Consider the following 17,868-nt stretch of genomic DNA (forward strand, 5'->3'; position numbering starts at 1 on the left):
ACATAACCAGGTCATTTGACATGAAGTCCAGAGGGTCAGTGACTAAGTTGTCTCCTGGAAAAGGTGGAGTGCAGGAGTCAGCAATAAGATTAGCTTTCTTACTTACCTGCCTAGCTGCCTCTGAAGGTAGACTGTCAATGTTTTGAGTATTTGTTCACAGAGCATTAGCCATACATGGCTAGCTGCCTACATTGACTGCTTTGAAAAGCTTATCAGTGTCTTTGCATTAGAGTTGAAAGAAGGCTTAAAGGTCATCTATTCCAAACCTTCCCTCACATAAACCCACACAATTTTATCAATGAGGACACTAAGTCTGAGGGAGGTTAAGTGATTTGCCCATGGTCATACAAGTAGCAAGTTAAAGAGCTGAAATTAGAACCCAGGCCCTCTGACTCTGCACCTGGTGCACATATGTATTCATCCAAATGTTTGTTTTTAAAAAATGTCACCTTGTTGTAGTTATAGCAGCTGTGTTGTACACACATACAAGCATATCCGTAACAATTTTAACTCAAAATAACTTTGGCCTTTTGAACATCACCATTGAATTTGTTCTTAACAATGTTAAATAACAACAATATATTTAATTGGATCATGTTGCAATAGAAAAGGCAGTATATCCTAGAATCTAGTGAATTGGTTTGAAACCTTCACCTCCAATTGCTGGCTTCCCTGGCTTCCTTCAAGTCTCAGCTGAAATATACAATCACACCCTTCACTCCTACTAATAATGCCTTCCCTCTAAGATTGTGTTCCATTTACACTGTGTATAGGGCAGCTGTGTGGCACAGTGGATAAGAGCAGTGGGACTGAAGTCAGGAAGAGCTGAGCTCAAATCCAGCTTCAGATGCTTACTAGCTGTGTAACCCTGAGCAAGTCATTTAACCCTATTTGCCTCAGTTTCCTCATCTAATGAGCTAGAGAAAAAAATTGGCAAACAACTCCAGTCAGTATCTTTGCCAAGAAAACCCGAAATGTGATCACAAAGAGTTGGACATGACTGAAAAAACTGAACAATAATACACTGTGTCTATCTTGTATGTACTTAGCTATTTGCATGTTTATCTTCTTTATTAGAATATGAGTTCCTTGAGGTCAGAGACATTGTTTTTACCTTTCTTTGTATCTCCAGTGTCTGGCCCTTAAACTTTTTGTTGAGTCATTTTAGTTGTGTCTGACTCTTCATGACCCCGTTTTTGGGTTTTCTTGACAAAGATACTGGAATAGTTTGCCAATAAAGGTTTGTTACCTGCCTCTGCTACTTGGCTCTCAGTGTCCTTTTGGGCAAGCCATTTAAGTCATTTAACTGAAGTCATTAGGCCTCAATTTCCTTGTCTTTTAAATCTGTTAACTTAGGAGGTTGGACTAGGTGATTTCTAAGTACCCTTCCAACCCAAGATCTGTGATTCCATGATTCTAATTTTACATGCTAATTTGTAATTCAAACTTTATGAAGGAATTTTATAAGCCAAATGAAAAATCTGTTAAGTAGTTACTCTGTCTTTAATTGTTTAATTTTTTTTTAAGTAAAGTTAGAGGTGAAAGAAAGTATTGCTTATTTAAAAGCTTCTTTCAGGAGGAATTGCCCTATAATATAGCAGCAATAACTATGTGTTCACTGGAGCATTTGAAATAAATCTTATTCCTGGAATGATCTTTTAAAAACATTTATAAACTAGTGAAGTTTTCTTATCTAAGATAGTAGAGAAGAACATGAAGTGTATATATATTTAAAGACCATTATAAAAATCCTCCAGTTTATCCTCCCTTTACTATTTATGCTTGTTATATCAAAAATTTGTCATTTGATTTTCATACCTTTATTATCCACTTAATAAGAATTAAATAATGAATGCCATTACCTATTTAAATCCCCTGACTCTTCAATGCCATATTATTTAAGTAGATTAATGAAATTTTACAGGCCATTTTGTAACTCGGATTTCATTAAGGGCCACTCTTAGCCAAACCAAAGTGCCTTCTATAGTTCTACTGGCCTTAATTATAACAAAACAGTAAATACGGATTTGAAAGGAGTCATTGTTTTTTCTGTACCTGTTGCTTATACTTTATTTTTCATAGGGTCTCAGTTTGTAGGTACTCTTTAATTAGAATAGGAAGGTGCATAATATATTTTGTTCATTTTTGTTTTTAACAGGGAAGCCTATAGTCGACTTTTATCCTTCCTAGGACAACCAGGTCAAGAGGAGAGGCTGAAACTGGAAAATGAAAACACTTAGTTTGTTTTTTATGTGACCTGCACTTGTCTTTGGGGACTTCAACATATTGTTGCTACTTAAAGCCACAATATATCATTTGCACTTTCCAAACTCCTACTTTTATGAGCTGGATAATCTTCTAAATGATGTGTTAAAAATAAAAATCTGTTTTCTAGGATTTTTTTCATATAACTCTACATTTCCATAAAGCACATCACTGAGGATGTGGGAATTGGTTCACTAGGTAAAGCTTTCAGTAAGTTCTTTGAAGAGTTTTCAGGTAAGGGGAATGAAATAGAGCCATTTTCTAATAGAGACTATTTTGCACCCCTCATGAAATTACAGATACACTGCTACATCGAAGGCAATCAAGCAACAAGCATTTATTAAACTTGCCGTATGCCAGGGTAGGTGGGCAGGTGATCATTTTTGGTTCGCTATAGAACATGTCTCACAAAAATAATTCAAAGTTTGAGGGTGATTTTTGTTGGAATTGTTTTTTAACTTGTGTTTAGGTATGCTAATTATTGAGAAATTTCAGGCTACCTTGCCCTGCCTTTTAGTGCCAACAATAGAGGTCTTTTTTTTCTCCTGTCAAGGTTATCAAGTACAACTAATTTTCAGCTAGAAAGAGAAGATAGCTGTATAAAATTAAATGAATAGATAATCCTTATTTGTTAAGATAAAACCTTTTTGCCTTTCATTTCAGCCCTCATCCCTCTGAATTCCATAGCCAGTCCCTTTTTATTGGTCATGATCAACCAATCAACACACATTGATTAAGTGCCCAATGTGACCAAGAAACCAGGCAACAGCTTTGGAAGAGGGGGAGAAACTAGGACCAGGGCTCATCCATAATCTGCATACTCAGACCTGAATAATCAAGAATTGCAGATAGCAGGGCAGCTAGGTGGCGCAGTGGATAGAGCACCGGCCCTGGAGTCAGGAGGACCTGAGTTCAAATCCAGCCTCAGACACATAATACTTCCTAGCTGTGTGACTGGGCAAGTCACTTAACCCCAATTGCCTCACTAAAAAAAAAAAAAAAAAGAAAAGAAAAAGAAAGAAAGGAAAAAGAATTGCAGATAGCATGTTTGAGAAAATCTAGTTATTTTAAGATTAGCACACTGGAAGGGATTTGAGAAATTGTCTCTGGGGTCTTTATTCAGGTTCACACTAAAAGAGTCTCATACAAGTCTTCAGGGAGTATATTTGTTTCCTCAGCAACTAGTATTACTATATTCTCACAGTATTATCGAAATCTGTAATATCACCATTTGTCTTTTTATTTATGGAACTCCAGCTTATATAGCCACCCTGCCCCACGTGGAGACTTTGGTTATTGTTATTTTATTTAAGAAATGGAATAGAATCTTGATGGGGGCAGGGGAGGGGGATGACAGTCAACTGTCATGACTGAAGGAGAATGTGTTCTCACTTGAGAACTCACTGAGAGGATTAAGAGAAATTTTTTTTTTCCTGAGGAGACTCAGACAGTAACTATTATCTTCTGGGAGATGCAACTGAATGAATTAACTGCCTACTTTTAGAAGAGTCCATGAGAGAGATATTTAAACTGCCATCCTGACCAAACTGAATCATCGGACCAAGGAGTCAACAGTTGTGGCCAATAGTTGAGTCTGGTTTTGACCTTGCTTACATAAATTGCTGAAATATTCATTTATATTTTTGTATTATGGATTACTGTTAATAAATTATGTGGCTAGTAATTGATGTTTATCTATGGTTTATGAGACCAGGGTTCAAGGAAGGAGAGAATATTTATGGGAAAATAGGTTTTTCCAGTTTTTATATACCAGTGTGGGGGCTCAGAGCTACTTGATTAGTGAAATAGTTTCTATATCCATGGGAATTCATGAGGCAGAATCAGAATGTAACTTCTTTGTCTTTGAACTGGACATAAGAAATTAGTACAATAACAAATCAGATACTAGGCTGAGGGGTGGGTTTATGTTTTTCCCTGAGAGCTATTGAGAGGTGTTGCTCTTACAACATAAACCTTTTTCTGTGGGGTTGCTATAGGTTGGTCTAATAAAACTTATCACAAGAATGGTCTTATTCCTGTTACATCTGGGGTATAACATGAAGCCTGTCATATTTATTCAATCCTCATTGGAGATAAGGTAACATGCATTGTATACTAATAACAAGAATAATTATAGCTAGCATTCATATTATGCTATCTGACTTGATATTTAAATGGCCTGCTGAAATCAATGTTATTATCATCCACATTTTACTGATACAGAAACCAGGGTTGAGAGAAGTTAAGTGACTTGGTCATTGTCACATAGATAGTAAATGTCTGGGGAAGAATTTGAATTCAGGTCATCTTGCGTCCATATCCTGCATTCTGTCTACTACATTACATAACCATCTAATCAGCTATTGGTCTGGATTGAATGATCCCCATGAGTTTCCCTTTTTTTTTTTATTTTGTCATAGGTTTTATTTGGTAATTCCATAATAACTTGTTTTATCCCCAGAGTCTGTAATCTTATCATGGATCTAGTGCTTGACCAAGGAAAATACTTTATCTGTAAATTACAATTTGAGATTCTTGGACTAAAAATTCTGTATTAGTTATAGGACAACAAATCAGCCTATGGGCTTTTTTTTTTCTGTTTGGAAGGGGGGGAAGATCTAATATTTTAGAATATTAAGTGGGTGGTATTGTTTGAAATATTTCATGCCTAAGAAGAAACCCTAACAATAAAGTTTATCCAGAGCAGCAAGCTAGTAATACCCTGGACCTCTATACATATGTGTGTATATACACACACATACACTCTCACTCTCTCTCACTTTTATGGTTCACCAAGTCCAAAGAAGCATCTATACTGTTGTAAGCTGCTGTCATTACTTTAGCTAATGTAATTAAAGCATCTTTGTGCTCTTTAATAGGTTAGAGTGTGCAACTTTTTTTTTCCATTACAAAAGTGACTTATTGAACCTGGGTTGTACTGTAAGCTGAGTTTCAACACCTGAGAGGATTTCAGGTCATTTGAGGAGGTTTGTCCTTAAAAGGTTTACAGGAATGGCATCTTTGGTTTGAGGATCTTGCTGCGGAAAAAGTAACATTATGAATTTAAGGGATGTAAAAAGTTGTTATTGAATCTCTATTTTGTGTATTTTAGTCTGTTTCTTTTCTTTTACATGGATCTGTATGTGAATATATGTATATAGGTATTCCTGAAATATACCATTATTTTGATACTCTGATCTTTGAGTTTCTCTTTTTGAACCTATCCTCCACCACTGAAACTGCAGCCCCTCCCTGCCTTGGAGGATAGTCGTGAGTAGCTGTGGCAGCATAAATGTATGATCTGGTGGCTAACTTTCTGGCAATAAGCCCTCCTCATAAAGTTAGGCCAGTCTTCAGACAGGCAATACAGAATATCTAACCAGACCCACATTCAAAAAGACTTTTTATTTTGTAGGTGAGATCTACAAGAACTTGTGCCTCCACCTTATGTTTTGGGAACAAAAGGTTATGTAGCCACACTATGATGAAATATTAAAGTATCTCTTTATATTAAAACCATAGATGTCTGTGCATGTACATTGTAGCAAATGCTTGTAGCTAGGAAAATTGGTACCATATTGAATCAGTTCCACTATCTTTTCAAATATCACCAGGCTACCCCTACCCTTCTTGAAAAAAACTTGATTGTATCCTAGCTATATTTTATAGGATCATAGAATTTGAGAGTTGGCAGAGACCTAAACAGCCATCTAGTCCAGCCTTAGGTATATAACCTAAGGAATTTTCACTATAGCATACCCAATAAGCAATTACCCATCCTTTCCCGGAAGACCTCTTAGGAGTGGGGACCTACCACCTCACAAGGCAAGCCATTCAACTTTTGGATGGCTCTAGTTGTGGGAAAGTTTTTCTAGACATCAGCCTCATTGGCTTCAGCTTGCACCCATTTCCTGATTCTGATGCCAAACAGAACAAATCCAGTCCTTCTTCCAAATGACAACCCTTCAAACCCTTGATGACAGCTATTATATCCCCCAAATCTCTTCTCTCTTCCAGGACCAGTTCCTTCCACCAATTCTCAGTAAGTTGGTCAAAAAGTTCCTACTGTATGCCAGGCCTATGGGGGATAAGAAGGCAATAAGAAGCCTGGAACAGGCTTCTTTTAGTAGGTGGGACTTCAGTTGAGACTTGAAGGAAGCTAAGGAAGCTAGCAGGCGGAGAGGGAGAGAATTCCAGGCATGGAGGGAACAGCCAGTGAAAATGTACAGTGTCTAGAGATGAGTGTTGTGTGCAAGGATTAGCAAGGAGGCCAGGATCACTGAATTGCACGGTATGAGGTGATGGAGGTATAAAGTTTAGGAAAACTAAAAACGTGGGAAGGGGCCTATAAAGGGTTTTAGAAACCAAACAGAGGATTCTATATTTGATCTAGAAGCAATAGGGAACCACTGAAATTGACCAAATGGGGGGGACGAGGAGGGTGGTGACATAGTTGCATTTGGAATTAATTTAGAATAGGATAGACTAAAGGGGGAAGAGATTTGAGGTAGGAAGTCTAACCTATACCTGGCATGAGATAATTAGAGAAAGGGGCCTATTCAAGAAGTGTTACAAAAGTAGAAATGATAGGACTTGGCAAATACCACATTCCCCCCAACTAAATTATCTGCTCTTGGAGAACAGCATAGGATCTTGACATCTTAGATGTTGTCTAGTCCAGCTCCCTTACTTGACAGATGAAGAAACTGAGGCCCAGTTTTGTGACTTTAAACTCAGGACTTCTGTCTTCAAGTCCAATGTTCTCTTCCAATTGTACTTGTCTATTTTCCCCTCCACACCAAGCACAGCTCTATACCCTTAGAAGGCCTTCCACAGAAACTTTAATGGAAATCCAAACATAATCATTTCTTGACAGGCATTAATTAATGGACAAGAGCTGAATTAAAACAATGTCATATAAGATATTCACATTTTACTAGCTCAGGTCAGCCACCTCTGTCTTTATTTTCTTATGTTTATTATTTAATTACTTTGAATTTTTATTGATCTTGCCAGTTAATGCCATGTAGCAAAAATGGATTTTTTTTTTTGTGGGGCAGGAGGCTTTACAATAAAACCATAAGTAGTACCAGACTAATAAATTTGCTGGTAGTCCTTCTTTGCTATTTTCAGACATTGGACCAGATTCTTTAAGATTGAAGCTGTCTAATATATCTTAGCAGATAGTTATGAAATGTTTCCTCCTCAGAATTGAGGAAGGCATTGTTAAAAATACAAAGAAGTGGTTTGGCTATGTCACTAGCTTCCTCATCTCTAGGCAAGTTATCCTTTGATATGTTTATTCGTCTCTAAGAAAGAATCATAACTTTAGAGCTAGAGGAGACCATCCAATCCAACCCCTTTGTTTTAACAGATGAGAAGCCTGAGGCACAAAGGTTAAGCTTGACTAGGGTGACATAACTAGTGTCTGAGGAAGGATTTGAACCCAGTTCTTGTTGCCTCCAGTACAGTTTTTTTACCCACCGCCTCTCTAAAGAATGTTGGAATAGATGATCTCTAAGATACTTTTAGATATTCTGACATGATGCCTGATGTCAGAGCAATTGGATCAGGGCTATACTCTATTTGGAAGGTTCAACAGAAGCTATTCATCACTAATTCAACTCTACTAATTAATTTCAAGTAAATTTAACTGCTCAGTATTTAAAAACAAAAAATTACTTAAAATTCTTCCTTTCCAAATTCTGATTGTCCAGGGCCTTCCATTAAAGTGAACTCGAAGATATTCCTTTTTCAAATCTTCCAAATCTGTCAGCTGTTGCTACCATAACAATCTGAGCTATGGTGGTTGGAACGAATCCCCCATCATTAGAAATCAACCAACCAACCCTTCTTATGAAAATTAGGAAAAACAAATACATTTGAAATTACCTTTAAAAAATTCCTATATGGAATTAACTGGAAAAGGTCAAAATAATAAGAATAATAGAAATTAACTTTTACATAGCCTTCATTATGCTAAGGCACTGTGCTAAATGCTTTATAATTATCTTGTTTGATCTTCACAACAACCCTGGGATGTAAGGACTGTTATTATTCCCATTTTACAGATGAAGAAATTGAGGCACACAGGAGTTAAGTGACCTGCCCAGAGTTACACAGCTAGTAAGTGGCTGAGGCCAGTCTCCATAATTTCTTGACTCCATTCCTAGGTCTCTATCCACTGTGCCACTTACCTGCCCCACAGAGGACTAACTTTAGCTAGTAAATATGACCCATGAAGAAAAAGTAGGGGAAGAATCTTGGGATCAGACATTTAGAGTTGGAAGATACCATTAAATCAATCCTCTCATTTCACACCTGAGGATATTAAAGAGATTAATTCCCTCTGAAGGGCCAAGAGACATTACGTGTCTTGGCCAGGGCCAAAGGTTGTAAGTCTCTGCAGGAGGATTTAAACTTGGGTTTTCTTGACTCCAGATACAGTGCTTTATGTAGCTCCCTTTTAATTTTCTAGCAAAAGCCACTTTTTGAGTCTCCCTTTTTGTTTCTGCATATTAGATAAGGGTACATGGGAAACTATGAATGAATGAACTTATATATGAAGGCGTCTGTGAAAAAGCAGTACATATGAAATTTATCATGAGGACTATGAAAATCTTTCTATACCATCTCATGCCCTAACTCTTACCAGGTAGGAAATGAATTAGCTATAAAATTCTATTATTCGATGAAATGATATCTCTTGTACAGGATTATGAGTTAGAAAGAATTCAAGGACTATAGGATCTGATCTTATGGTGCTATGTATACATAAAAATAAGATATCTTTAGGTATTGATATATTCAGGTAAAAGTTTCAGCCACATAAGTTCTAATGATAATATAAATGGAGAGTATAAAACATGAGCCAAGCACATCGGTGTGATGAATGAATAGCAGAATTTTATTAGACATCCAGATTTATTTTATGGTTCAGGGTCTGTTAATTAGCATCTAATCAAGAAACTTCCATCAAAAAAAAACAAACAAGAAATTTGATAAAAGTTGTGGCAGCCTGTACCTCCTTGAAAAAAATCCTTTACTAAGACAGGATGGTCAACATTTAATCCGTTGTTTAGCTAAATTCCTTCTTGAACATTTGTTTTCTTGTGACACATCTTGTTTCTTTTGGGGTATTACTTTTTCTTCATGGGCAGGAAAGAATAGATGAATGGATTATATTAGAACAGAGGTTCCCCTTCTACATCATATTCCAATTTTGACCTATTCTTTAAGCTGTCCCTTGTAGCCCCAGCCAATCACAGCGCCTGGTGCACAGTAGGTGCTTAATAAATTCTTGTTAACTGTGCAAAAGTGCTTTGCTTCTTAACAATTGTGCATGTGTGCTTTCCCTTTCCTGCTCACATGTAGCATTTTTAGCAGATCACAATCGGCTAAATTCCACTAATTCCACTTCTCACTTTTTCTTTTGTGTTATTGCAATGGGAAGAACTTCATTTTCTTGGAAATATGATTTCCCCAAAATCTCTAGCCACAGACTCCATGTTTAAAGAGCAAATGTCCATAAGGCAAATGACAAATAGGAGTCACCCCCACCAAAAGGATATCCCTTTTCAGAACCATTCTGGGGAGAATGATAAATCTGAGAGTCAGAACCTAATAATCTAATTGGTAACATACAGATCAGATCCTGAATAAAAAGTCAAAAGTAGGAATGGTTTCTTTTTAATAAAAAGGTTTGTTATGACTACAGCTATTCCTAGTATTATCTTTATGAATTGTGCTTTGGCAGAAGATCCTGGACAACCAAACGTATACATTGCAAATGTATATATGTAAGAAAACTTTGTCTGCACAATGCCTGTTACTTTTAAGTTGTTTCCTAGTCTGCTTTCTGTGATAAATTTTTAACGCAATGATAAATGAAAGCTGGACTGGGCCTTAACTACAGTAACTTCAATCACCAACTCTTCATGTCATTTAAGTGAAGTTTAAGGCAAAGGTAGCTTGATAGTTGTCTAGTTATTGCAGTAGTTGAGAAATAACACAGTGAAGGAAGGAAACGGAGGGCAGAGGGAGGAATGAACAAATGTGCCAACAAACAAATGAACAAATGATGAAACAAAGGAAAGAACTTTTATTCTCAAGGCTGAACTTTGAAGAAAAAATTCAGAAATAAAGTGTGTCCAGGTGTCTGAGGTCTCTCAACCAGGTGCATGCTGCACTGATTACAATGACAGACTTTTCTGTCTCTTGATCTCCCAAACACGATGCTGGATGCTGACCCTATGCTGGCTTCATTTCAATTCAGATGTTAAGCAAAATATTGCAACACCACAGAATAATTTGAAATGGGAAGGAAGTTCATGTATAATGCATGAGAAGATATAGGCTTAATATTTACATAATTTAATCCCTAATATTTTGCAAATTTTATAATTTCCTTTTATTTTAATGCAAAAATGGAAGCTATGGAGATGAAAAAGTTTAAGATGAATAATGCCTTCCAATGGAAAATACACATCTGGTCCATTTCAGAGGAATCTGGTTTCAGAACAATGGTCACATAGCCCAAACTTGCTGTTTTAAAGGTTCCTTCCAAAGGGTTAATCTTTATTAATCATGTGGGGTGAAGCAACATTATGAATTTCATGGAATTTTTGGATTTAAATAGAAGAGTGTGATTGCACTTTGTCATCTTGTTTAGCCAGAAGTAAAACTTATAGCAGAAAAAAAAAACTATCAATAAGTATTTAAAGATCTTTAACATGAATCCAGTTTAAATACTTAAACTGACATACATAAACTAGCAAAATTTTTTTTGGTTTTGTTTTGGTGATATGTAAGGATTCTTGTCTGTCATTATTTGTAGTTGTCCATTATCCTAGTTTAGTTTCCTTTTGCTACACAAGCTTGTCTCCCCACCTTCTATAACCCTGTATCATTTGAAACAATGTCAGTAAATGCAAATTGATACTCCTGTTTTCTCTCAGGTAAATCTGCTGGGACTTGGGCCTGAGATGGGAGAGGAGTCACATGCTGCACTGTACTTAGAGGAAAGTCCCATTTCGCTAGAATTCTTGGGAACTGTGCTAATGTGATGTGTTGAATTTCTGGTTAATGAAGGCTAACTCCAAGCTCCTTTCTGTTTCTTGTCTCTTATTTTTGTTTTGTTTTCAACCTGGCTCAGATTTCCTCTGAAATGATATTTCACCTTCAGTAAGGTATCTCTGAATCTCTTTGATGACTAGGGATGATATAAATCACTCTCGTTGTCCAGAGCTCAAAGAGATGTTCTGGTAGTTTTTATCTTTAAAGAGCAACAGTAAAACTAAATCATCGCTCTCAAACTTGTTCTCTTATTAGACTAAGCCCCTTGAAAAAAAGGGACTTTTTTTTTTGGCCTATCTTTGTATGTTCAGTGCTTACCAGTATCTGGCACATAAGAGGCCCTTAATAAGTACTTTTGACATGATTTGTTCTTTTTTCTAAAATATAGCATCTCTCTTCCCCACCCCAACAACAACAAAATAAGATTCTAATTAGTGGATATTTTACTATATGATGTCTTTTAAAAGATTAATATCTAAGAGCTGACTTTTTATTTTAAAATTCTTTCAATGCTTTGGTGATTTTTGGGAAACAGCATTTAGTCATTGCTATTATTGAGGATTTGATTCATTAAATACATGACTCCTTTCAATTGAGTGTGCAGGAAATACTGGGATGAATAAAATGTCAGTGTCCTATTAAATGAGTCTTGGATCAGCGAGCAATTAAAATATATAGGGGACAAATGGGTCATAGTAAAATCTTAACTCAATAAAGGCAAATTAGCTCATAGTTAGATCAGACAAACTCTTTATACCTATTGGATTGATACATCAGATATGGTATTTGAATAGTAGGGTTTGTGGAGGTGGAAAGCAGTGTTTGTTTTATTTTTTACATAAAGAGGATACAAATGTGGTCTGAAAAGAGATTTCCAATTCATTATTAAGAGTATTAATAATAAAATATGGATGGAAAGGGTGGAGAAGAATCCCCTAAGTATTCAAGACTGACATAACCTTTAATAAAGTAAGAAAACTTTTAAATTCTTTAGAACTGCCTTTTCTAGGTTCAAATTTATGCCAAAGCACTTTATGGTATGTAATTAGCGCAAACTAATTTTTTTAAGCTTTTAAATGTCATCTTTCACTGAACAGAGTTTGAATGAGGGACGTTTCATAGCTATTACTTGAGGCAAGGATTTGTACAAGGTTAGAGATAGATGGAGTAAGTAAACTCTCTTCATCCTAATGACTATCTACTATTTGTATACATTTTCTTATATACTTCATACTTTTCAAGTTGGATCTGGTCATTTTTCAACATAAGAAGAATCTGTACTCCCTGTGCTCAGTGACATGATCGTGAAGACAGTAGTGATATCTTGTAATTTAGGAGTACATTTTTTTTCCTTAAGAAGTCAAAACACTTCACAGTGCTTGTCTTATCTTCAAAACATCCTTTTGGCATGGAAAGAGGAGATAATTACACTGCTTAAACAATACAGAAGCTTAAAATTTGAGAAAGGTTATGCTTTTTGCCCAGGGTCACAGAGTGAGTAAAATAGTGTAAGAATTCAGAATTTTCTGGCTTTTTTTCCCCAGCCTTTTTCCATTCTGTTATTCTTAGATTACCTGTATAAAATATGACATTTAAAAATTTATCATACTGTGATGCAGAGCCTCTACTCAATGGGGATAGGTAATAGTTTTTTGGTTGTTATTGTTTGTTTTTTTTAGCGGTGAAAAGTTTAATACTGAAAGATCCATTATTTTGTTCAATCAGTGATGTCATTAGCAAGAAATAAATTTGCACAGCTAACATAGTATTGTATAATCCTGGACAACACTAACTTGGAAGGACATGTGGGGAATGTATTTAAAGACACATGGGGCCACATAAAGGCAAGTAACAGGTTGTCACTGGGCCATACCACGATTAAAACAAAAATCATGTACCATATGGTATGTTGACATGTGATAAAGGAGAAAAAAATGACGGGAGTTTTTCAAGAATATATTTTAGAAAATGATTTTTTTTACTACCATGTATCTGAATTTAAGACAGATGTGTAAAACAAGAAGACAAGGAAGCACTGAGCACTGACTCCTTCCATTCTCAATGCCCACAGTCAATCGAATAGTCGAGCTTCAGTGACCTTCTTCTTTTCTTTCCTCCTGCTCTTGACTTGTGTGAAACAGCACATCTGGGATGCTCAGACATTACCAATCCTGTGATGAGGCACTTGCAGGGTTTGGAGGTTAGGACATGTGAAATATGGAGCTGGAAGGAAGCATGCTGCTATTCCATTGGAAGCAAAAGGAAGTGTAGGTCCATAGAACACCTCTTCTTTGCCTTCTCTACTAACATCCAAAACCTGCCGAGAGAAAAGCACTTGAATACTCAGAGAATAAATCCTACTTGCCAAAGCTGACAGATGGTAAGTGAATCTTGTTTAACACAACAAGAACCCAGTTCCTCCCTCAGGTGTCAGAATGTGATTTCTGATTCTCCAAGTTTTTGGCCGACCAGTACTTGCAGACACTGTATTGTACCTCATCCTTTGATGGTAAAATACACAAAGACATACTGAGAGGCAGGAGACTAGTGGAAAGAAAATTGGACAGATTTCAAAGACTACCTGTGCCTTAGCTCTACCCCTTCCTTATTAATGTATGAAACACTCTGATCTCTGTGCTTTTCTTTCCACAGTAATGACGATGAACTGATATTTATGTAGTGCTTCAAAGTTTCTAAGACACTTAATGAACCTTTTCTCCTCTGAGCTTCACTACAAACCTTTATGGTAAATGCTATAGGTATTATCCCCATTATACAGAGGAGGAAACTGAGGCTTGGGCAGGCAGGTTGAGTGACTTGCTTACCTAATAAGCATCAGATGTGGGATCCGAAGCCAAGGTTTCTTAATTCTAAGTCTAGCACTCCAACCTATAATACACTGATGATGCCATGCCCTCTGCCCTGTTTACCTCACAGGGCAGATAGCACATATGAAAGCATTACTATAAGTGACGAGGCAGTACTTCAGGGAATTGTATCACTACAGGCACGATAGATTACCTGTCTCTCCAACTTAATGTTTCTTAAAGAATTCCCTGCAGCTCAGAGGAGTCAATATTTTGCCCATGGGTCACAAAACTAGTAAGTGTCAAAAATGGTATTTGAACCCAGGTTTTCTAGACTCCAAATTCTATTGAATAGTTGTGTGTGTATATACATATACATATGTGTGTATGTATATACACACATATACACACACACAAATATACAGTGTTGAATATGTAGAAAAACTTACTGTATTGCCTGCCTCTAAGGTGGTAGTACCACACATATGCATGAAAACTAGTGACATATGTAGTATATTTTTATTCATGATAACATTGCAATAAATGATAGTGGATAAGGTTTTGGTCTTCTTACCTATCCCCCATAAAAAAAGTTATCTGCAGTTTAATTCAGCAAACACATAACAAATAAAGAGTACATCTTTCCACCATTCTCTTAATTGTAGTCCATAAGATATAAACCGACTCTCTCTTAGCCTCTGAAAAGTCTACAGGTAAATACAAATGAAACTTTTGGAGGGAGGAGAGACAAAACCAAGCTTGAAACTACAGATGGGTTAGGAATGTTCATTAATTGAAATCTACTATGATTGGGGCTGGACCAAGGGCATTTTAAGAACTCTTCTCTGACATAAATATGCATCAGAGAATCCCTCCAGAACTCATGTAAATGTGTTAATTTCTGCTACTTCTGCTGTTCGCTGAGAAACTAGAAATATATCAAAGAATGCAAACATCCAATTCCTAAATGACTTGTCACGGGACCAACATATTACATTCAGGGCAAGAGTTACTCAACAATAATGAGGCTCTACAGCCTAATCAAAACTACGGGTCACAAGTTGTGGATACCCCAGCTTGGCTTCCCTGCCCTACAGAGCTTCAAGGAGGGCACAGTGAACAAGGTGAAGAGAAGAAATACTAAGAGGTCCTTCAGCCCGATAACCTGAAGCATACAGACTTAGGGTTTGGTGTACGGTTTCAGGGGCTGATCACCAGAGTCTGCTTTTGATTTCACTTAAAGAAAATGCATCATCTCGGGCCAAACAACTCAAACTAATAGACAGGGCTGTCAACACAAGACTAGGCTACAGTAATGCTGCAGGGTCTACAGGCTAGGAATCGTTCAGCCACACACAAACAGGCCCAATCAACATCAAGAGTATCGTCTTTAAAATCTAAGGACAATATGCTTTGTCTATTGCTAAGCCCATCGTAGGACTTAAGTGTCAGCAAGTATCTGCATTATGGAATAAGCTGTACCAATAATAACTAGTCAAAGGACCACCAGCAAAGGGTATACTGAGGCTCCTTGTATTACTTATAGGATGGCGGAACTTGGAATTTTCTGACTTTATTTGATTTCATTGATGGAAGAAAGGTATTCCTTGAAGAGTAGAATTCTACCAGAAAAAAAAAATTGCATTTCAAATGAATTTCAAATAGGGTAAGAAACTAAGTGTTCATAATAGATTTAATAATACTTTGCAACATGCATTATCTTTCTTTAGCCAACTGAGTTCTAATATACACATGACTTATAGCTGTTCACATTTGTTTGACCCCTCTTCTCTTAATATATTACATTTGCAGAATTCCTTAGAACCCTGGGTGACAGAATGAAGTCAGTTACTTGATCACTCAATAAACCCTTCTAAGTACTTACTACGTGTCAGGCACTGTGCTAAGAACCAGGGATACAAAGATGCATAAAAGACAACCCCTGCGCTTCAGAAACTCACAATCTAATGGAGAACTACTGTCTAGCAAATGCTGCATACCACAGATGACACAATTAGGCTGATTCTCTTGCTTTGTCAAATGGTGAAATTCATACCTTCCCCAAAACCAATCTTTCACACTTGTAATCTCACTGTACCATGTTCTTGCCCAACTCACTTCTTGTCATCCTTGTTAAACAAACATGTATTGGTGACAAGTTGTGTACAGGGCACTGTGCCCTTGTCTTCCTTGTCTGCTAGTGCTCTGAAGCCAAAGGGTAGGCATTAAATTGGAAGAGATTTAAGTACATCTATTACCCTGTAAGAAAATAAGTAATTTTTACATATCTAAGTTTCCATGAAGACAAATATAGAAATACATTCTTCTCACACCGAGAAGATCTTTGTCGCACATCTGGAGCAAAATGAGCTCCTGTAAGTATGGAAGCAACAAGCAGGATATGGCATGCTTCAATTGGCATTTTTTTTCCTTCTTTAGAGATGAAACTACTATTAGTACCTTGGTGCTAGGCTTTACAAATGTAGGGAGACCTCTCTTCAATTTATTTACACAGTACCCTTGCTGGTGGTTGTCATTTACCTCTCCAGAATGCATCTCTAAGGGAGAGGAAGGATTTAAGGCCACTCAGGCAGAACTATGTCAGAATACACAGTTAAAAGAGAAGATACCATTTGAGTGAAGGTAATCAGCCAGAGACCCTTTGTCTGACTCTCTGGGCCAACAGAGACTGCATATGTTAAGCAGATGTAATGCATTTAATCTGTGAGCATAGCAAAGGAAGAGTTGGCATTTTTCCCCCCAAAAAAACCCTTCCCTTATTAGCTGGCAAAAAAAAAAGGCATCTGCATCAAGGTGTTGCCAATTTGGCAGAGCCTCCCTTAGCCAAAAGGAAATAATACTAAATAAAGAACAGTAGAGGTAAGCTGGAAATGCAAACTAATCACTTGCACACGTATGCAGCTGCTCCCCTCTACATTATTCTTCATACATGGCAAAGTAGATTAGAATCAATGCTTCATGCCAAATATTTGTTATACCCACATAAAAATAAACAATACCACTTCTACATCTGCCAGAAACCTTTATTTCACATATTTGTCCTGTGGTTTCATTAAAAATAGGCCCATGCCATAATCTTAACAGTTGACTATGTCAAGTGTGTTCTCTTTCACACCTGCCCTTGAGACAAAGAATGCCAAATGCAGCCTGTTACAGGTCAAGGATAAATAGAGAAATCACATAGCTCAGACTAGTGGAAGTACATGTTTTCTTGGACCAGATAATTTGGTTAGTCCATTGTTGGGTTATAGTGAAAGGCTGGGAGTAACCTGGTAAGAAGAAAGAATTAAGTATAATAGGATTAGAAATTTAGTTTTGGAAGGGACTTAACGGCTATCTAATCCAGCTCTCTCCATCTCTATGTAAGGAAATTAAGAACCAAGAGGCTAAATTATTGGCCTAGAGTCACAGAAGTGGTCACCTGACTACAAATCCAGCACTCTTTCTGCTCTCTTATGGACCTAAGATTTGGCTATATCTTTAGAATCTCCAAATTTACATGAAAATAATTTTTTGAAAGTAATTCAATCAATCACTAAATATTTACTAAGTGTTGACTATGTGCCAGGCAATGTGCTGATAGAGGCAGAAGACAGTCCCTGTCCCTGAGGAGCTTACAATCTAATGGAGGAGACAATATGCAAACAAACACACAAAGTGTGCTACAAAGAGGATAGATAGGAAATAATTAAAAGAGAGA

At 36.8% G+C, this 17,868-nt stretch overlaps 2 protein-coding genes across 6 annotated transcripts in view; one reads left to right on the forward strand and one right to left on the reverse strand.

The window, feature by feature from the left end:
* Window positions 1-5,462, forward strand: part of MMS22L (MMS22 like, DNA repair protein) — a 160,454-nt gene extending 154,992 nt beyond the window's left edge. The window contains exon 25 of the mRNA XM_020998331.2: window positions 2,159-5,462. Within this exon, the coding sequence (XP_020853990.1) occupies window positions 2,159-2,240 (82 nt within the window). The 3' untranslated portion in view covers window positions 2,241-5,462. The remainder of the gene's footprint in view (window positions 1-2,158) is intronic.
* Window positions 5,463-10,341: 4,879 nt separating this feature from the next.
* The window catches only part of KLHL32 (kelch like family member 32), a 288,659-nt gene continuing 281,132 nt past the window's right edge, over window positions 10,342-17,868 (reverse strand). For all 5 annotated transcript variants that reach the window (XM_078155228.1, XM_020998288.2, XM_020998287.2 and 2 more), the window contains one exon: window positions 10,342-13,657. In XM_078155228.1, the coding sequence (XP_078011354.1) occupies window positions 13,496-13,657 (162 nt within the window). In that variant the 3' untranslated portion in view covers window positions 10,342-13,495. The remainder of the gene's footprint in view (window positions 13,658-17,868) is intronic.

This window comes from Phascolarctos cinereus, unplaced genomic scaffold (genome assembly GCF_003287225.1).
Source record: "Phascolarctos cinereus isolate Bilbo 61053 unplaced genomic scaffold, phaCin_HiC Scaffold_5;HRSCAF=322, whole genome shotgun sequence".
Taxonomy (NCBI): Eukaryota; Metazoa; Chordata; class Mammalia; order Diprotodontia; family Phascolarctidae; genus Phascolarctos; species Phascolarctos cinereus.